General features: G+C 42.8%; 1 protein-coding gene across 2 annotated transcripts in view; it reads right to left on the bottom strand.

The window, feature by feature from the left end:
• The window catches only part of lamb2l (laminin, beta 2-like), a 47,462-nt gene that overhangs the window by 8,748 nt on the left and 17,931 nt on the right, over window positions 1-20,783 (bottom strand). For both annotated transcript variants that reach the window (XM_031876557.1, XM_031876556.1), the window contains exons 3-20: window positions 16,576-16,748; window positions 10,945-11,077; window positions 10,538-10,611; window positions 10,075-10,263; window positions 9,446-9,509; window positions 9,039-9,241; window positions 8,753-8,873; window positions 7,812-8,000; window positions 7,327-7,506; window positions 7,046-7,158; window positions 6,625-6,704; window positions 6,367-6,523; window positions 4,470-4,610; window positions 3,991-4,152; window positions 3,697-3,818; window positions 2,079-2,199; window positions 613-805; window positions 345-488 (exon numbers count right to left, since the gene is read on the bottom strand). In XM_031876557.1, coding sequence (XP_031732417.1) covers window positions 345-488; window positions 613-805; window positions 2,079-2,199; window positions 3,697-3,818; window positions 3,991-4,152; window positions 4,470-4,610; window positions 6,367-6,523; window positions 6,625-6,704; window positions 7,046-7,158; window positions 7,327-7,506; window positions 7,812-8,000; window positions 8,753-8,873; window positions 9,039-9,241; window positions 9,446-9,509; window positions 10,075-10,263; window positions 10,538-10,611; window positions 10,945-11,077; window positions 16,576-16,748 — 2,559 coding nt within the window. The remainder of the gene's footprint in view (window positions 1-344; window positions 489-612; window positions 806-2,078; window positions 2,200-3,696; window positions 3,819-3,990; window positions 4,153-4,469; window positions 4,611-6,366; window positions 6,524-6,624; window positions 6,705-7,045; window positions 7,159-7,326; window positions 7,507-7,811; window positions 8,001-8,752; window positions 8,874-9,038; window positions 9,242-9,445; window positions 9,510-10,074; window positions 10,264-10,537; window positions 10,612-10,944; window positions 11,078-16,575; window positions 16,749-20,783) is intronic.

The following is a 20,783-nucleotide window of genomic DNA, read 5'->3' as shown; positions in this document are numbered from 1 at the left end:
CTTCCAAAGCATGTGGATCTTAGCTAAAACCGTGTTTTAACACAGTGTTGAAAGTTTTACTGAAATTCATCAAGACTTTTTCCGTTTTTGGATTCTTCATTCACGGTGGAGTGATGCGGGAAAAACACAGGGCGAGTAATTCATATCTAATCTACAAAGGGGCAGTAGAGTGCAGAACGCACTCGACACACAACGTTGTGCCAGAATCTGGTTAACAGAATTGAGACATCAACAACGGACGTCAGCAACAAAATGTCGCATTGGTTTGACTTGTTTTTGGACAAATGGGGTTGGGTAGAGGTGTTATCATGTGACAGACTTTGCTGATCAGAGCGCAGACTCACCAGTGCAGCCGTTCACTCCGAAGCCGTAGGTTCCCGGGGCACACTGGTCACAGCGCCGACCCATCACGTTGGCTTTACAGCGACACTGACCTCCCACCTTGTCGCACTCACCGCTGAGCGAGCCCTGAGGGTCACACTGACAGGCTGCATACGACAAATACAACACAACACAGAAAACATCAGCCAATCATTCTTATCGAAAAAGCCATATTTGAACGCAATACCGTCTAAATCTGTGCTTGTTTTACGTGTTTCTGCATCTACTCACACAGAGCGCCGTCGTGAATGATGGATGAAATACTACAGATGAGTTTGGAGCACATCTCGGCCAGGACGGGCATCGGTGTGATCATGAAGGAATCCAGACACATGTACCGAATCATCTCCTCCCGCCGATGCTCTGCCTCTGGCTCCGTACCTTGGAACCCGGGAAGCTCCGTGTATTTGGGGATCAGAACCAGCTATTGAAGAGGGGAAGAAAAGCAAAAGTTAAAGAAAGCAAAGGATTAAACTCTCGTTAGAGGATATAACTTTTCTAGAAATGTGCTGTATATTGTATAAGGAGGACAGACAAATGCTGCACCTCCAAAACCTGTTTCATGTTTAAATGACTTTAATGTATTTAAAAGAGCTCTATAGGAACTTTTTATTGACAATCAATTACTGACTGATCCCAAGCCTAAATAAATTCAACATTTGTATTACCTCACCACTAGGGGGAAACCTCGTGGTGTGAAGCCTTTAGGAAGAGGGGCACTTATAGTGGAACCAGGAAGGTTTAGCTCACTGATGGAGCCAGAGCCACGGCAGACAACTCGCTGAAGACATGGTGATTTCAAAAAGACTACTGCTACCCAGGAAGTATCCAGATCCTTTACTTATTAAGTCAGACTTCTAAAACCACACTGTAACAAGTAAAAGTCCTGCAGTGAGAATGTTACTTTCGTAAAAGTACAATCAGGAAAATGTACTTAAAACTAGAAGTAAAAGTACTCAATGCAGAGCAATGACCCCTGTGTTATACTGTTATGCAATATATTATATCATGTGAATATTATTGCTCATGCATTCATGTAAAAGCAGGCTTTAACTGCTGTAGCTGGTTGAGGTGGAGCTCACTGATCTATTTTGTATCAGACTGCAACAAAAGATTATTTTCATTAAAGATTAGTCTGATGATCATTTTCTCCATCATTCAATTGATTGTTTTGGTGAAAATAGTGATAAATGTCCTCAGGGCCCAAAGTGAAATCCTTTACAACATCCAACCAATAGTATAAAGTTCTAAACAATTCAAAATAAATTAAAACAATATTTATTATTATTAAAACTAGAGGAGAAAATATTAAAAAACATGAAATGTTTTTACATGAAAAATGACTTAAACAATTCTTTCAATAATCAATTATCCGACTTAAGGTTCCCGCTGCATTTTGTTGGATATACTCATACTCTCTTTTTATGTTTTGTATGCAAACATCTTAACTTGTAAAGTAACTGGTAACTAAACCTGTTACATAATTGTAGTAAAGTAGAAAGTCTATTTCCCTCTGAAATGTAGTGGAGTAGAAGTATAAAGAGGCATGAAAAGAAAAGACTCAAGGAAAGTACAAAAACCTCACATTTGTACTTAAAAGCAATTCTTCAGTAAATGTACTTATTCCACCACTACTGCAGCCTTTCAAACAGACGTGGAGGTGGATGATGAGGGATGCAGGCGGACAGTTAGCTCACCGAGTCGATCAGAATGAAGGCAGTGAGATGTCTGTGTGACACACCGTGGCGCTGGAACCTGATCGCAACCACGTAACGATTACTGGGCTCGAAACAGAACGGCCGGGGCATCTGGATGTATCTGGACAAACATGATGCACAAAACACTTCAATGCATACATACATGTCAAATTGAACTGATGCCAACCCTAGCTGAAATATGAAATATGTTTCACAACAGAAACACAATATAAAAAAGACAACTACCTTTTCAAAAAATATATTTTTTGGTTTTGCTGAGTTAAACATTGAGTTTTTAAGTTGACAGAAATATTATATTTCAACTTGGTATCTGTTGACTCAGACGTTTTTGGTGGTAGGTTGTTTCCTACTTCCATATCTGACCAGACTAGACTCCCCCTCTACCTGCGTTTAGCTCCGACCCCTCTGTCTGTGTTTTGGGCTCACTTCGCTAATTGGTTTTAGCTGATGGACCAACCACAGAAGAGGACGGGAGGCAAGCCACGGTCCGCTGAGAGCGAGATCCGGGACGGGTCTGACCTCTTAGTTCCAGATCAGTTCACCCTCTGAAAGGCTTTTCAGCTGATTACAGCTCAACAGTCTCAGTGTTATGCCCCCTCTCCCCTGTTTTTTATCCTATATCCTTCTTTTCGCCTCCTTAAATTCAAGAATATCAAGAATAATTAACACTTAATCTGCAGAAACGTTTCTGATGTGTTGACTTTGCAACAGTGCAATAAGCTTTTCATATCGGAAGATCAACGTGACGTAAATAAGGCGCTGTAAAGATTTCAGGCTTTTAATGATCTTACTGTTCAAGCAGATTAAATGACTCCATTAACGAGCCTTATGGACAACGGAGCAACGTGAGAACAGTCAACAGTAAGTGTGACTCAGATTAAAAATGAAAATGTATGATGCAAGAAATATGATGATCTATGAACCAAAAAGAACATTTATCATTGGACGGATGGTGATTAAAAGGATCACAAAAGTGATTCAAATTCATCCTGTAGTTAAGATGAATGTTAAAACTGTAGGTTATAGTGGACAGTCAAATGACACATGTATATCTCCCAAGGGTTGCAATAGTCCGGGAATATGTAATGTGGAAAACTGCCATGAGAATTGACAGAAACTTATGGGGAATCTTACATTAGGAATGTTGGTGGTTCAGTGTTACGCTCAAGGAGGATTTGATTCTCTAAAGATAAGGGAAAGGTTCAATGAACCAGGACCAGGTTACATATACTTCCTCTTTGCCAGACTGTACCGATCTCTGCTCGTCTTCAACAGGTCTCCTCATTGTTACAGTAAACAGAGCCGCTGCCTTCCTTCCATATCACGGTCGCGTATTGTTACACAGGCTTTCTGGTATGTTTGCCTTCCTATCACTGCATCAACAGTAACAAATACCGCAGGGCACCGTGAAATAAGAATACAAACACAGGCCTGACTCGTACAAGCCGGGGCAGGTTCAAGTGACAACAATGATGCAATTCTTCCTGAGCAATGCAACAACACAAACTCTATCAACACCTGGGCTGCTCCAACAAACCCTATACTCTTCTCTCTCACACAGACACACACACTTGCTCATATATACGAGTTTTGATACCTGTTCCGGTGCGGCAGGGTCACTGTGTAGAGCTGTTCAGTTGGTAGGAGGTTTCCACACCGGAGACTGGACGGCAGCTGTACAGATGTAATACTCACTATAGCCTCCCAGTCCTCTGTGGACTACACACACACACACACGCACACGCACACACACACGCACACGCACACGCACACACACACGCACACACACACACACATACACACACACACACAAGCCTTAGTTGAAAAGACCATCATTAATTAGACATTAGAGATTTAGATGAATCTTGCAGGTCGCGGTGATGTCACACACCTCAGGTTCGTAGCGGATCATGATGTCGTACTCCATGGCGTAGGGGATGTTGTCGATAGTCAGCACCAGGCCGGCGCCGTCTTTGATGCGGGCGAAGCCGGGTCCTGTCCACGTCACCATGTGGCTGGGAGTGTGCTCTCTGTGAACGGTCTTCACATCCGGCTAAGAGAGTAAGACAAATCCCACAATAATTACTGTCTTTGTTTTCACCACCGCCACTGTATCCTTTACTTCTCCTCACCGACCTGACTTCCTACTTCCTCTATTAGAGGTTTGTGAAATAGGAAAGTCTAATGAAGCAGCTTTAATGAAGATTAGAGCTGCTTTTAGTTCGTCAATCACTAATTCAAGTTTAATTCGTACTGTAAAGTTTTGTTTGGATATCAAGTCATACATTTTTTGTTTTATTAACTTTGATTCTCTGGTATCTCGTCAAACGATAAGTGAAATCAGAAAGTCATTCAAAACAAATATCCTACTGTCTGTTGAAGCTGGCGGATACGTCTCAGTGCTGCCCGATGTTGCTGTGAGTTGGAGGTGCGACGGTGACGGCGGTGCCTCCTCAGCTGGTTGCTCAGGTGCTGAACACAGTCAGTCTCTGCCTGAGGACGGACTTTGCCCTGAGAGGAAAGGAGACGAGACGATTGGAGAGGAGAGGAGATGAAACGATAGAACAGGAGAAGGTTTTGTCCCTATATTGATTCATTGCAGGGAGACACCAGATCACTGTCACATCATCAGTTCAGCCAATAAATAAAAGCAACTCATCCGAGCACAGAAAAATATCAACTTATCATAAATTAAAAATCAGCTCTCAATCCCTCCTCCCCCACGGAGCATAAAACCCCACCAACAGCCCAAATTGAAGACAATAGGATAGGAGAGGAAAAGGGAGGAGAGGAAACGAGAGGATAGGAGACGACAGGAGAGGAGACAACACTTGTGACTACACACAGGGGTTTATCCTGGCCAGCTTTCTTGTTCCAAAAAGTGAAAACAACACCGAGCACAATGAGCCACGCTGTGCTAAGCTTGCCGGAGCGTGACAGAGAGCAACAAAGAAAGTGAGGCTGAGAGTGTGTTTTTCTGCGTGTGTGTTGTACTTGTTAGTAAGTGTGTGTGCTGCGCGGTAATAACTCATTTTGACAGTTTGGCATTTGTGCCACTGTCTGGTGTTTTTATGGGTCACTTCAGCCGTGGAGTTTAAATTCTGTACAGAAATACAGGATTTAAACTCCAACATAATCTGTACTGGACAGCCTCATATGTCAAAGATGCAATCTCCTCTCGCTCAGTGTCTTGCACTGCTGCCTTTTTTCTCATAACATTCTGTATTTGCCTTTTTTCCCCTCACATTCCTGCAGCCGTGACGATGTAAGAGTAAGTGGATTGTCTGATCATGCCCGAAGGGGCTGAATGGGGAAGTGGAGGGGGCAGGGGGTGTCCTTAAGAGTGGAGAGGACGGAGGTGGGTGGAGGGCGGTGAAGGAGACTGACAGAGGCAGTAAACAATGCGAGAAAGCGGGGTGGACGGAGATGGAAGAGGACAGATAAATAGTGATCAGTAGACTGATGAGATGAGACAGTGACAGCAGGAACAGGCCTGTGGAGGTCTCTCTGCTGTAACAGGCTGGATGTGTGGACCTCAACGAGAATACTAATACAATTCAGTGACTTAAGTAAATATCCCTTTACTGGTTTAACAGGTTGATCAACTCGCACTGCCTCACTTTACACAAACTGTTATAAAATGTTGTGCAAAGTGATTCCAAATAATCAAAGGTTAATATTGCAAAGGGACTTGAAGGAGGACATGGATGAAGAAACATGGGAACAAATTATCTCTAAGAGTGATGCGTTTCTCTTTCACAAAAATAAAATGTGGAAACATCTTTAATCATCTAATAAGGAACCTGTGTACTGTTTGCTGACTGATGGTTTTTGTTGTTGCTAATGTCTTGCTTTTTACTGGGTTTTTCTTCTTTTTTAAAATCCGTTTATGGTTGCGTTAATTAAAGTCTTGTAAGCTGTTATTTTTTACAAATGTCTTTGTATGAAGGGAATATACACCTTCGTTTTATGACTGCTCTGATGACGCAATTGTATGTTCATGCAAAACCCAACGAACTAAGTAAAAAAAAAAAACTTTTAGGAAAATCTAAGTAGAGACCCAATATTAAAGGACTTGTATCGAGTTAGACATGAGAGTGGAAGTGATCTTCTTAACTTACTCTCAGAGAGAAATAACTATTCCTTTATGTATTATTTGGGACACATTTGTGTCAGATTCTAATAAGCCTTACAACTAATCTTGCCGGTTTATATTTCAGCTCCTCCCCAGCTGTTCAGCTACACTGAATCTCAGCAGTGCGCTCACCGGCAGAACAGCGTCACCGGGGGATTGTCCGGTGGCGTCCTCAGCCTCGTATTTGTAGTAGTCCAGCGGAGCGCAGAAATACCCGGGCTGAACCTCTGAACACTGTCGGCCAATCAGATGCCTCCTGCAGTCACACTGGCCATTATCCATCATGCACCTGAAGTAACGGACAGAGGCACACTTTAGACTTGCGAAGCACAACATGTCTCTTACTAAAAAGCATATAGATGTATACATGCAATTCTATCAAATCTATACCTGTTGTTGAAGGCTCCACCGAAGTCACAGTCACATGATCGGCAGCCGGCCAGGTCGTTACTCAGCCCCCAGTACTCAGGCTACAGGGTTGGAAATAAATCTTACTCTCTAAACTGTGTCCTTGCACAGCTTATATAGGTGTTACTTTGTAATACGCTCCTTTATCAATGCCACCAAGATGTTTATATGCAACCCTTGGCTGATGAAAAGAACACCTCCACATCCAAACTGAGCTTTGACTTTGATTGTAAGTACGGCTGGGCGAAAACTACCAGAAAGCATGCAATGCTAAGCTTTAACAGCCAAACAGCCTGACTCTGTGTAGTCTCTGGACCGTTGGGAATTAACAGCAACGTGCATGAACTTTTCATCTGAAATCCAAAATTAGCAACAAATTTTTACAAGAGGAACAGTCACTAACCAGACACTGGTTGCAGTAGTGACCAGTGACGTATCTTTTGCAGGAGCAGTCCCCACTGATCTGGTCGCAAGGAGCCCCCATCATGATGATGCCACGAGGGTCACAGTTGCAAGCTGATGAGACAGACACACACACACATAGAATAAGAAGTGGCAGATGTGCTAATTACAGATCTTGATGCACATTATGTGGTTTTGTATTCCAAAAACACTGTTAATCCATTTTCATCTCTGTTCAAATACGAAACGTTTCCAGCGGCAGACAAACACACACATACGTACGCTGACAGCCCAGCGGGTCGTTCTGGCTCAGTCCGTAGTAACCCTCCTTGCAGTCGTCGCAGCGCGTGCCTTTCACGTGGGCTTTGCAGCGACACTGGCCAGCGATCATCCCCATGTCCAGGTCGGTGTGGCTGTCACACACTCCTCCTTCCAGTGATCCGACTGGGTCACAGTCACAGGCTGGAGGTCATAGGTCGGATTGAGAGCGTAAGTTAAGAGAAGGAAAAAACAAGTTGACATACATGTCAATGGGAAACTTTAAATAGACGGAGAAGAAGAGAGCAATGAGGAAATCCCTTTGAGAAGGTTTTAGCTTCAAGGCTCACTGGCTGGCACATTTTTACCAAATATTTCAGAGAAAATTTAAAATGTTTCCACTCAGCACTGGGGTTGATTTAGATGCCATTTATTGCAGTTCAGTTCTACAGCGGACAATTCCACATAACGGCTGAGAAACGTTTTGTTCAAAAGAGCAAAAGACTCACCAACACAGACTCGCGGGTCCCTGATATCCCTAACAGGGTCTTGGTAGTAGAAGGGCTGGCACGTCTCACAGTTGCGTCCCATGGTGTTGTGCTCACAGTCGTCACACACCCCTCCGCTGATGTTGCCCGTGGCCAAATACACCGCCATGTCAAAGTGGCACTGGCTAGAGTGGCTGTTACAGTTGCACTCTGGAGACACAAGCGAGAAATTGAACGAGACTGATTAGACTGAGATGAAACATTACCTTGATTATAAGAGGTAACCGCAATTTCCTCACTAGCAGTTGTTCAACATCACATCAGCTTTTCTCACCCTCAACACTTTAAACTTTGCTTTTCTCAAGGAGGCAAACATCTACAGTACTCCTAAGAGTCATTGCAGACTTTTTCAGTCCTGATAGTGATACCTGGGCTTTGGTTATCGGCCGATATCGAGTACCGATCCAATACCAGTGATCAATTAATAAGCTGTATGCCTCACTGTGTGCAAGTGACTGGAATCATTGTGTAAGGCAACATCAGGCTTGACTAAAACTTTGCTTTCTTAACTTTCTTATCGATATATATGTACTCAGTTGTCATATATTAATAAAATAATGTATCCAGTATCAGTATCAGATCAATGAGTCTTTAATTAGCAGGATATCATTATATAGAGAATTATTATACTGAATTTCATATCTTATTAAAAGGCTTCCCAAAAGTATTTACAGCATCTCAAATGCATTTTCAAGAGCAGATGATGTTGAATACACAAAACTATTTTAGAAAACAGTGTGTGTGTGTGTGTGTGTGTGTCAAAAATTGTATAGTTGTATGAATTGCCCAAGACTTCAAATAATCTTTGCAGCTAGTAACAGGCGACAATAATCCTCATCTGCATTTCATGCTCAGAATGTTTGTGAGACAGTGCGTGTGTGTGTGTGTGTGTGTGTTCCCACCTCTACAGGTGTGCGGGTTCTCCACCTCCGCTGGTCTCCATGGCAGGTCGTGGTGGAAATGTCGGCAGCGCTCGCAGTTTAGGCCCTCTGTATTATGTTTGCATACACAGCGACCATGGATCTGGCCAATCACAACGCAGAAAAAAATGATTAGCAGAGAGCTTAATGAAGGCTGAAAAGATAAGACGAGATTCTACTTGTCTTTTATGCAACATCTTTCTGTTAATTCCTCGGCACACGTGGCGATGATGAAAAACATTTTTCTCGCGGTAGCCCGCTAGCTCACCATGCCGTTCTCCCGGGCGTCCACCCCCGGCACCGGGGCGCATTCTGAGGCGTGTCCGTAACAGAAGCAGCTCCCTCTCACCACCAGCTCATAGATGGCGTAGTAGTATTTCTGCAGGACGTCGAAGCGTCGGTCCAGCAGGTCGTCTCCCAGAGTGTTTAACTTGGTGAAGTTGATGCGCAGGTTGGTGATGCGCAGAAGTTCTGTAAAGGAGAAAAACGGTTTAATTAGGTTGATTTGTGAAGTTGACACATTTCATGACAAAAGTGGAATTTCTTTGGAAGCACAAATGTTTTAATGACTTTAAAAGCAGTATTGCTGTCAATACTTCCTTCTTGTGTCACTTTATCATAAAACTATTGTGTGCTGCTAATAACAGTGTTTGTGAGTTTAAAGTGTCCACTGGCCTTGAATGTCCAAGCTGTAAGGGTCTTTCACATGAATGGCAGGATCCAAAACCTTATAGATGACCTTGAATACAGAAGAGAATTTTCACGTTAGATTCTGAGTGAAATGAACACAGGTGCAAAGGCAGATCTGAGCTGGAAAGAGATTCGGTATATCAGCTTCACTTAATAAATTGATGTTATTATGAGCAAATCAGAGTCACATTCCATTCGTCACTTGGGTTTCATGAACATCAGTTATTTTAGATACGTATTTACACTTCTGTTTGCTTCGTGGCAACTTCATCTACTCTGTCTAGCAAGACAGTCATCTTCTTACAATTTATTTTTTAAAGTTATAGTCCACAATATTTTCATTTAAAGGAAGATGTTTACGTGGATGTCCAATCAGCGTGAGAAAGTTTTGTGATGAAGAAAGGGCTCGTGTGTCACATACAGGGTAAGGGAAGTCACAAAGAATTGAGAGGCGGACTGATGCATTGTTGGATTTGGTCTTTTTGTGGGTTTTGAATGTTAAAAACATTTGAAATATTACCAGCCTCATGTTTTGACTGTGAACAGGACACTCTCTCCTCCCAGTCTAACTTGTCTCTACCACTACTGCTACCAGCACCTCCTCTACTCCTCACCTCTCCATTAGTGGAGGGTTCGATGTCAGAGTAGCGCTCCTCGCAGATGATGTCGTTGATGTGGTGCAGTCCGTTGGCGGAGATGCCAGGAAAGGTCTTGGTGCAGTTTGAGGAGAAATAGCGGTAGGGGCGCCACGTGCGGCCAAAATCAGCCGAGCGCTCGATGATCATGGCTGCAGGCCGGAACGTCTGAGGGGTAAAAGAGAGAAACCGGTCATTTTTCACTTCATCTGCACATGAGGCTTCTTTTTATGGACTTTATGAGACAAATCTTGGACATTTGTGATCACATGACAGCACTTTGTCAGGCTGATTTATTTGGACCTTTTGTTTCATGTTGGCCTTTCTAACAGTAAGATGATGGAATCCATTTTCTGAGTGTACACAACAAACACACACCTAGTGACGCACTCTGACAGGCTTGAGCGGAAGTTTGTCCAAACGTGCAAATGAGAGTTCGTACCTTGAACTTCATGATGAGATGAGTGAAGTGGAATTCAGCCTCCAGGTTCAGTCGGATGCCGACACTCTCCTGTCCTGTGGAGGAAACAGCCGTCACTCAGTGTCAGAACAACACAAACCATCGTCCTTTGCATTTTTGTCTCTCCTTCAAGAAATACCAAAGTCTTCCAATGTCATCGCTATGAGGTCATAGGTCTCATGTCACTCCTCTCAACAGAATATGTTTTGATATTGACTTAATTATTTTGCTGAATCCCCGTGAAGTGTGTACATTTTTTACCATTTTAATGACAACAACACAACAAGAAGAACAAAAATATTCCTCATAGACTCTCCAACATGCAATGAGCACAATAAACAGTGTATGTTATAGAGCAAATACACACACACACACACACACACACACACCATTGATAGACTGCCACCAGGTGTCTCCACTGCTGTCCATGAGGTAGATCACGTTTTCGATGCGGTGGCTGTGTCTGTGGCGGTACGGGTCGTAGCGATGCTGGGAGTTACACTCGAAGCACTTGTCGGACTCCTGTCGAGGCAGAAAACACACATTTGCTATTGACATGAGACGTTTCCTTGTATGTTTTACACATGGTGATGGAGCACTTTTAGTGTGGATGTTGTACTACATATGAAACAATATCTTTTTAAAGTGCACACAGTGCATGTGCAAGTTGTGTCTCGTACATGTTGTAGCAATTATTGTAAACTGGAGGCCCGCAGGCCTCATACGATATATGAATGAATTCAGGAAAAGTGGTGTGAAAAATTCTGGCCCTTGGGCAAATGTACAGTGTCAGTCAAGCCGCTGTAATAGAGCTGTTTCCTCAGATCAGGGATTTCATCCGTCAAGCCGAAATAATGCGGGTAATGTGTCCCTGTGTGTGAATGGGATGGAAAGCCAGAGGGGACTGGATTGTGTCTCCACTGGGAGAAAAGATTAAAACGGAAGAACGGTTGGAGGGAGAGAAGCAAAGAGTCAAATTAGGGGAGGGAGAAAGGAGGGGCACAAGAGAGGAAGACAGACAGCGGGGGAGATGGAGGTAAGTGTGAGGACGAGGATAAAGGGCCAAAGAAAAGAGTTTAGCAGCTCTGTGAGGCTGTAATTAGACACAGCGGTGCTTTAAGCAAAATGCTAGTGACAATGTCAACAAGCTGTTGTTTAGCAGGTACAATGTTTACCATGTTGAGTGTGTTAGCATGCAAACCACAGCTGTGGCTGATGGGAATATCATTAGTTTATTAGTTTTGCAGATATTTGGCCTTCAACCAAAGTATTGAAAAAATAATCTAGCGCTGGATAAAAAGGAAGGGGATCGTCAACGTTCCTACATTTCATCCCGAGGGGAACATGAACGTCTGTACTACATTTCATGGCAATCCATCCAATATTTGTTGAGAAATTTCAATAAAAAAACTAAAATTTCAACCCTGTGGTGGCGCAAAAACAAAAGTCACGGGATCACCAGAGTCATCAGGCTTCTTCCTCTTGGGACCAAAAATGTCAGTGCAACATTTTGGGCCGATCCATCCAGTGGATGTTGAGATATTTTACACTTTGACCTGATGATGGCGTTAGATTAATGGTCTGGGGATCACCAAAGGTATTACAACTCATCCTGAGGGGATCTTGAATACAAAATTTCAAGGCAATTCATTTAACAGTTGAGATATTTCACTTAAACCAAAAATGTTAACGCCATGGACGCACTGCAGAAAAAGTCAGCACATCAAAAGTCAGTAGGATACATCCTCTGGGGACCATGACTGTCTGTACAAACATGCCAATCAATCCAATATTTGCTGAGATGTTTAGGCCAAAGTGCTATCCCAAGAGCTATGCTGCTAGCGTGGCTAACAATCTACAATCTTGAACAGGATCTCAGTCGATGACAGTTGTAAATCGATTCAATAAATATACAACAATTTAGCAATACTGAGTCAACAGCAGATATACACAAACATCAAAACCTCTGTGCATGCTAGTGGGTAACCAGAGCATCTACAGACTAAGATAAATGCAGCTCAGGATCCTGTTTGAAAGCATACACACAACAAAAAAATTGAAAGAGCTCAGAACAAATTTGAGCGCTACTCAGCTGGAGAACTTTGAGAGAGCAGACTCAGTAACGAGCGCCCGCACTATTACAAGGGATTAGATGGCTAAATCAGATTCTACTCTTACAAGTCTGTGCTTGTACGATCTCGAATGATGACTTGCAGACCCAGCAGAGCTCAGAATTCTGTCGCCAATATGCTTCCATAAATATGAGAGAATTGGAGAGAATATGCAGTTAGCTGACGACATTGAGGAGGCAGAGGACAGAGGAAGGGGAGCAAGAGCTCGAAAGGCAGAGGGCATGGGAAAGATACGAGAATTTGGGGGAACTAGGCCAAGAGCAAGAGCTTGAATCTTGAGGGGTGTACTAGAAAAAGTTGGAAAGGGTGGTTCGAGAAAGGAAGGGGCAGGTGAGAGAAGTGGGTCTGCAGTGGAGAGGGGTCCTAACGGCACAGCGGGCGTGTAGGACAAAGAAGGGGGCCGGCAGAGGGCGAGGGAGATGCTGAGAGAGGGTAGAAGGGGGTGCGTTTGAGAGGGCGCCAATGAAGTGAGGAGGGGGGGGTAAATTGGCACAGAGAAACAGTGGATTCCACGGCAGCAGTTCTTAATTAGGTTGTTGTCAAGGGTGATTAAGCCGCTAACAACAACACGGCTGTTAAAGAGACTCGGCCGAGAATTGAAAAGAAATGCCTTAAGTGTGCTAGAAGTGGTATGTGTGTGTGTGTGTGTGTGTGTGTGTGTGTGTGTGTGTGTCTGTGTGTGCGCGCGTGCGTGTGTGTGGATGTGAGTGACCACGGGCGCACATACACCCACTTGTACATGAGTAGGAGAATTTTTCACGCATGCTTGCCTTCTTCACCTACCCTCCCTAATCCCGGCACAAATCTGGCCAAACCCTGATCCCGGAGCCCGGCTGCTGGAAAGGGACATTCCTTTCTACACAGTAGCACGTCCATCTCAACGCAATGTGCCATCTTTGGAGAGCCTTTGTGTAGCCTTTGTGTTTGGTGTTACAGTATTCGCTGCAGCTTTATAGAATTTACAAGAGTTAAGATCCAAGAGCAAGATTTCAGGTATTTCTAAAGGACATTTCTTTCTGGCATCCTCCGTTTCCTCTGCCTGTATAGCATGGAGCTCAGCAGTTTATCACTATTTTCAAAGTATTAGGAAGATGTATGTTATGCAGTAAACAGTCAACATGTAAACATGGAGGCCACCTATATATCTTGATAAATTGTATCATCAATGTGGTATTTTAGTGTATTCTCATCACATTGACAGTCCCAGTTGTAGTAAAGAGGAGTAGAAGACATTCATTTGCATTGCATTTGATTGTGGTTATAATGATGATATTGTCTTTAAAATTCAGATTATATATGCATCTCCATTTACTCTGTAATGATAATAGGTTTACTAACAATGGATTCATATTCCTGAGCTTGGAACCTTCCAAAGGAGACAACTACTAAAATGCAAATACGCCTTATAGTTGTGGAGTTATTTTAGACATTTTCTCCCCATGGATAGGACTAGGGCTTAACAACTTTCGTTTAGAAAGTTTAAGGTCAGATGTACAGTACACACGAGTAAAATAAGAATGATTCTTCTCTGTCAATGAATCCGTAGTTTCAGTTTCAGTTGGTGTTTGGTATGAGCTTGGGTGGCTTTAAGACCCTCCCGCCCTCCTCTGAGCTCTTATTTATCTCGCATTAGTCAAGCCTGGTCAGCTCAGCTATAAGGCTTTCTGCTCCAACAATGCACTGATGTAAGTCTGATGTTGATTTTAAAACACTTCTTTGTCGCACTACGATGGCGGTACACCCCACCTCCCTCATTCAGTGTGCTTTGCACCTCAGTTACAGCTCTGAAATGGACATCTCACGGCCGGTAATACATTATCTCGCCTCTCAGTTGCCTGCCATTATTTTTCTCAACCTCTCTGACATCCCTGGAATTCTCCAATTCTTTTTTCCTCATTTTCCATGACCCTTGCTTTCCCATCTCCTTCTTCACTTTTCTTGTACCTTCCTCTTACCATGTACAGTTTTAGTTCCACTCTACCAGCTGGGTCTAAGGGCCAAACCAGGGCCCCTTTAAAGGTCTTCAACACAATTGGTTTAGCAGCAGCTCCCTAAACGCACTGCTTCTCCTGGGATACGAATAAACATAAAAACTATGCAGTCTGAAAAACAGCCTCGGAACTTCCACAACTGATTGATGAACTTCTGGACATTTAAATGTTTGGTGTGGGCCTCTAAAGTAGCTCCTGACAGACCAGCAGTGGTCCTCACCTGGATTTATGTTACAACAGGTTGTCACCATATCCTGCCCCCTCCTATAGCAGAGGGCCCCTCACCAATCAGACAATGTCAATCATGTTCACCTGGAAGTTGACACTGTTGGATACTCCTGCCCTGAGGCAATGGAAGTGCAGGTACAAACACGTAGATGCATAGAAAATGCATATAGAGAGGAAGGGGCACGTCAACTTAATGGCGAACATGTCAGAAGTTGTGTCACATGGGGGCAGAAACAACTACAAGAGCTGCATACTGTCGAGGTGAAGAAGAAGTCTGGCATCACACATGTATACTGGGGGTGTGATGCAGTATCTATAGCTGTATCTGTTTGGTCATTTCAAAATATAAAATGTGGATTAATCAGGGAGAATTTGTGCCTAAACCCCAACTTTAGAAAAAAGAAGAAAAGTCTAAACTGAGTCTGATGCCGCGTTTCCACATCATCGTACGTTACGGCTCTACTCAACTCGACTCTCTTTTTTTGTACCACCTTGGTCACACTTCCAAGCAAACTGAGTCGAAAACATTTCAAATCACTGATTGGTCAGAGAGTCGTCACTAGCTCGTCACCGGACATCATGCACAAAACCGTCATTTTGAAACAGCCAGACTACCGTCAATAGAGAGCGTAATTATTTGAATCACTAGACTACGATGCGCATTTGACGCTCTGCTCTGTGGTTGCCAATGACAGGATCCAGTGTTTCGCTTCAGTTTCACTAGCATTGTCACTAGCGGCGATCAGCTGAGAATCCTGCCTTCACCGAGATGGTGCTATCCGCAGTGGAAAACAAAATAGAGAAAAGGACCAGGCACCAATAGTGAGTTGAGTCGAGCCTAACCACGCGGTGGAAATGAGGCACCTGGACCAACTGTTAATGGTCCAGTTGGAAACGAATTGTGAAACTGGAACAGAAAAAAAGTCAGAAGTGCATCGGGTCATTTTGCAGGAATTTTAGTGAAAAACTGAAGGTTGTGTCCATTATGGGAGGAGGCCGAGATGAACGTAAACCGGATTAGAAGTGTCTATTAAAAGAAAAGAGACGGCTAACAACAAAGATCTGCAAAACTCACATTTTGTATGTACTTTTAGACAGTCCCTAACTTCAGATTGTCCTTTTCCCAATGAATGACAGAGAAAGAGATGAAGTGAGAGAGCTGAAGGGAGTGTGTGTGTGTGTGTGTGTGTGTGACTAAGGTGTGTCTAACATGTGTCTACACCTAAGCCTGATACTGAAAGGCGGGGTAGTGTTGGGGGGGGAGCTTGTTCATGGAAACCTTGCTCCAAACAAACAGACAGATGAACAAATGAAGATGGAAGAGTGGAGACTGAAACATGAGGATGGATGAGTGCATGAGAGAGTGAACAAACACACCCTCCCTTGCATTAACTACAGGGTGGGATGTATTGTAAAGGGTGGGTGAGAGAGAGAGAGAGGGAAACAGGCAGGTGGGAGAGTCAAGTTGAGAGTTTCTGACTTTTATCATCCCAATGAAAAATACCAACTGTGGAAAAATATAAGTGAATCACAGCCCACAATGTGATGGGTGCTCATGAGGGAACAAATGGGACGTGTATGATTAACCCGTCATTAGCAGGAAGGTGCTCATGGAAAATCCCAGTCATCTGTATTTCACCTCGACTGTGTGCTCATGTGTGCTCCTGACCTGCAGGTGGCTGACGATGCAGTATTGCTCCGGCCCTGTCAGGCCGCAAGTAGAGGTGGCGGTTAGGTTGACGGCTCGTCCAATCAGTAGGTTTCCTGTTGCAGGGTAACAACTTCCCTCCATGCAGCCGTGAGGGCCTGATGGGAGCTCCTGCCCAGACGCTGCCCTGAGAGCTGCAAGTGAAATGGTACATGGTAAATGGACTTGTACTTGCATAGCGACTTTCTAGTCTTCCGACTACTGAGAGCCCTTCACCACTACACGTCACTCACCCATTCATACACTGATGGCAGAGAGAGTCCCGTCATCTCCGTTCACTCCAATGGACCTTTTTTTTTTACATCAATGGCGGCTCATGGAGCCTCTCCATAGTTCCCTGAAGTTAGCAGTGTGTACTAGCAGCGCCATAGAGTTGCAGCTGAACTGAGCGTTCGTCTTGGACTTGTAACAGGTAAGACGTTTAAAGAAAGAGATTTTCGGTTAGCACCACACCTGAATAAAATGAGCATGTACATGAAAGCATGTTAGTGGATTCTCCACCACTAAATTAGTAGATTTAGAGAATGTTAGCAGATAAGAGATTAAGCGAGTGAGAACCATACTGGATACAGTTAGCAACACGTAACGGTAAACACGCCAAGAACAGCCTATGTATTGTCAATTCTGATTGGACATTATATCAAATGGCGTGTAGTTAGAGGGATAAAGGCTTCCAAACAAGATTTTTTTGCAGGATAGGGGGATTTAAATATATTTTATTCGCTAAATATAACATTGGGGCGTGTGACTGTAGAGTTGTGGACGTAGGTGATGAAATTAGCATATAAGCGTTGGAGTATGAGCCATTATAATAAAGTATAAAATAAATAAATAATAAGGAAGGATATTTGAGCACCAAAGAAGAAGTAGCATCAGTGATAAAGGGCTCCATAAGAAATTTAATTTTAAACATATTTGCAACTTGACATCATCATGCTTCTGCTTTACATCCATTGAGCCATGTAGATAGTTATAGACTGCTTCTGCTTCTATCCTGTCTGAAAGTCACAAAGATTACATTAGTCATTAAGATTCATTTGGTCCTGAGATACCAGAGGATTACTATAACCACCATTCATTAAATACATGGTAGAGAATGTATCTAATCTGAATATTGAAACATCTTCCCCTCCCTCACCCTGACCATCAAGCATTTTCAACTGCTCTTCAAAGGGCTCTGCCTTTGGCAACACTTAAAAGCTGTGAAAGAGATTAAATTCCAGGTAACCACAGCATCTCCACTACTCGCCGCTCATATGCCGCCTGCACTTCATTTAAGAGTGTTTCCAGCACTTGCCACTATGTAACAAGCTAATAAAAAAGTAAAATGTTCCCTAGAATGATAAATCCGCCAGTCAAATACTTTATACATTAGTTTATTGCAGATGTATCGTATCATACAGAATAAGTCAGCATATAAGCAAGAAAATGTAGCAGAGAAATGCTGAAGAAATGTTTTAACTCATTTGTATTGTCGCCTTTACATGTTTTGTCCACTGTTGTAGAAACGTTATGCTTTCATGGCTGATAAAGAGGCCTTTTTAAAGTCCTTCACCCTCGGCATGCTTTAAGTTGGGAGGCTGTGCTCCGGGTGTCTGGAGATTAAGATAAGATCAAGACCTTGTAGATGTTCCCAACTCCAATCGTAAATAGTCTGGACCAAGACAACATTGTTTTGGCTCCTCCGTGGTGGCGGGATTATACATGATTCTGTATAACTGTGTTTTAATCTCTATATCTCTATATGTACAGTATATATATATATATATATATATATATATATATATATATATATATATGTATAAATATATACATATATATACATTGTTTTGTCTCCTCAGGGATGGCAGGATTATAATGATGAGAGATAGATTTTCTTTCGTTTTTTCTATAGTACAAGTGTATAACCTGTATTTTCGTGAAAAAAAACAATATTTCATTAAGGAAAATACAAATCTATGACCTTTGTGGTGAACCCCTGATTTTACACGACGTAGCAGAAACAAGAGGAAGTAGAAACTGTTCCCTCAGTATCTGATCTGCAGCATAAAGTCCAATCAACATCACAGCATGTAGGCTACACAGAAGCACTGTGGATTATAAAAAGTTAGATGATTATTGTCCCTGAACTTCTTTAGACACTGCCTGACATCCCGGAAAGTAATTACCTTAATGGACTAAGAAGGAGCACAAAAACAGTAACTCTCTGTAATGTTCTGGTCATGTTCCCTCCAACTCTCTCCCTCACCCGTGTAAACACTCTCTCTGCATCACTGGGTCTGAATAACAGGCGTCATCAGGGATATATGCGAGAGACAGAGACTACAAGAGTAAGGGGGGGGTGGTTGGCAGAGAGAGAGACAAGAGATAAAATGATGAGGACAGGAATACTTTGTGGACGCACCAATTTCAGAACAAGGTCCAGCAGGCGTTAAGACATTCAGTTCAGTGTGTATTGACTCACACTGTCCCTGAGCTTACAGACCAACCACCAGAGCCTGTCGATGAACATGAAACCGTATTGAAAGAAATATGAATTCACATGGCTTCACACAACTTGTGACTATTAGACTTCTGTGCCCGCCTGATAAAAACTTTCATCCTGTTGATTTACAGAAAACAACAGCAAGTTGAGGCATGACTGGAAAGGCACGGGCGGCTTGAGCTGGAATGATAAGCATCCTCTGCATAAAGAAGAGCCATATCTGCATTTAACAGACGACTCTCTGATGGTGGAGAACTCTATTTATATATTACAAGCTATGATTGTAATATTTGTAGTGTTAGGAAAAAAAACATTGCTGCTGTAATTGTTTCCTCATTGCAATCTAATCTTTGGATTATCAACAGAAAATTCACCCGAGTGTGCTGCTCTGGTGCTCAGTCTGATGTTGCCACCGTTTTCATTCATTGATGCAGCCCCACTGGAATGATACGCGTCTAACGGACTTTGTAAAAGGGCACGTGGAGGATTTATTTCATGATTTCACTAAATTAATATCAAAAGATTCAAGTGTTCAGCTACTGGCTTTACAGCACAATAACAAGTGGTAACAACTTCGGCACAAAAGATGCAAGAAACCTGCACTTGTCATTTAAAGTGTCTTGTATTGAGATAAAACACAGAGGAGATCTTTACTCACACTTAGCCACATATATGCAAATCTGATTGTATCTATCTTTTTTCCCCCGGGGCTACAGGCAAATCTGTTTGGTGAGTACTGAAAGAGCCAGAACAGCAATAACTTTTGCACTTTAGCGCTTTTGGTTACAACAATAAAAGTTTAGCTAGCTAGCTTACAACTATCCAAACGCTAACACTAACACACAGATGAAATGCATTCATAAACTAGGGGGAGAACAATCTCTGTTGGACACTGCTGCTTCCCGAGATCATTCAGTAATTGAACTGATCAGGGATCAGATAAACACTGTGGAGTGTAGGTCATGGTTCAAATCAATGGGGTTCATTTTAAACACAGGTTTGGAGAGAGCTTATTGATAGGCCTCCTGATCACAGAAAGGGGACTACCCTCGGCCAAAGAACTGTTCTCTCATGGCTCCTGATGTCAATGACATCCTTATAGTAAAATAAATATAGAACGGGCCAAACCAAACTTTAGAGCAGAGAATATATTACAGTCAGGTTTCCTTTGGTGTAGTGTAGCGATGAGGCTACATTGTACAGAGCTGTCCATTTCTCCTAGTTCAACAGTAACAGATAGATCATTTATAGTGTCAAGTCACCCTTGAAAGAGACAAAATACATAATCCCACTGTCTGCACCATGATTCTGAAATTAAATAGATTTACTTCATGATTATATAACACTGTGCTTAAAACCAAATACTGTAAACATGTTTTTTTTATACCAATACAATAACTACTGTAATCATTTAATGAAAACTCTTTGTCATAAATGCTGAAAAAAAGTTCCTCCAGTCTTTCTGTAAGCACACACACACACACACACACACACACACACACACACACACACACACACACACACAGAGAAAAGGGTACAAAGGTAGTTTTTGTTCCCCGTGTCGCTGGAACTTCAGCTTTGCTTGGTCATCATGGATAAATGCCCCTCTTATCGAGCACAACGGGCACAGACTGGGTCACGAACACACGAACACACACACACACACACACACACACACACACAC

This window comes from Anarrhichthys ocellatus, unplaced genomic scaffold (assembly GCF_004355925.1).
Source record: "Anarrhichthys ocellatus isolate YVR2014 unplaced genomic scaffold, GSC_Weel_1.0 scaffold111, whole genome shotgun sequence".
Taxonomy (NCBI): Eukaryota; Metazoa; Chordata; class Actinopteri; order Perciformes; family Anarhichadidae; genus Anarrhichthys; species Anarrhichthys ocellatus.
This window is presented reverse-complemented; position numbering and strand designations above follow the sequence as displayed.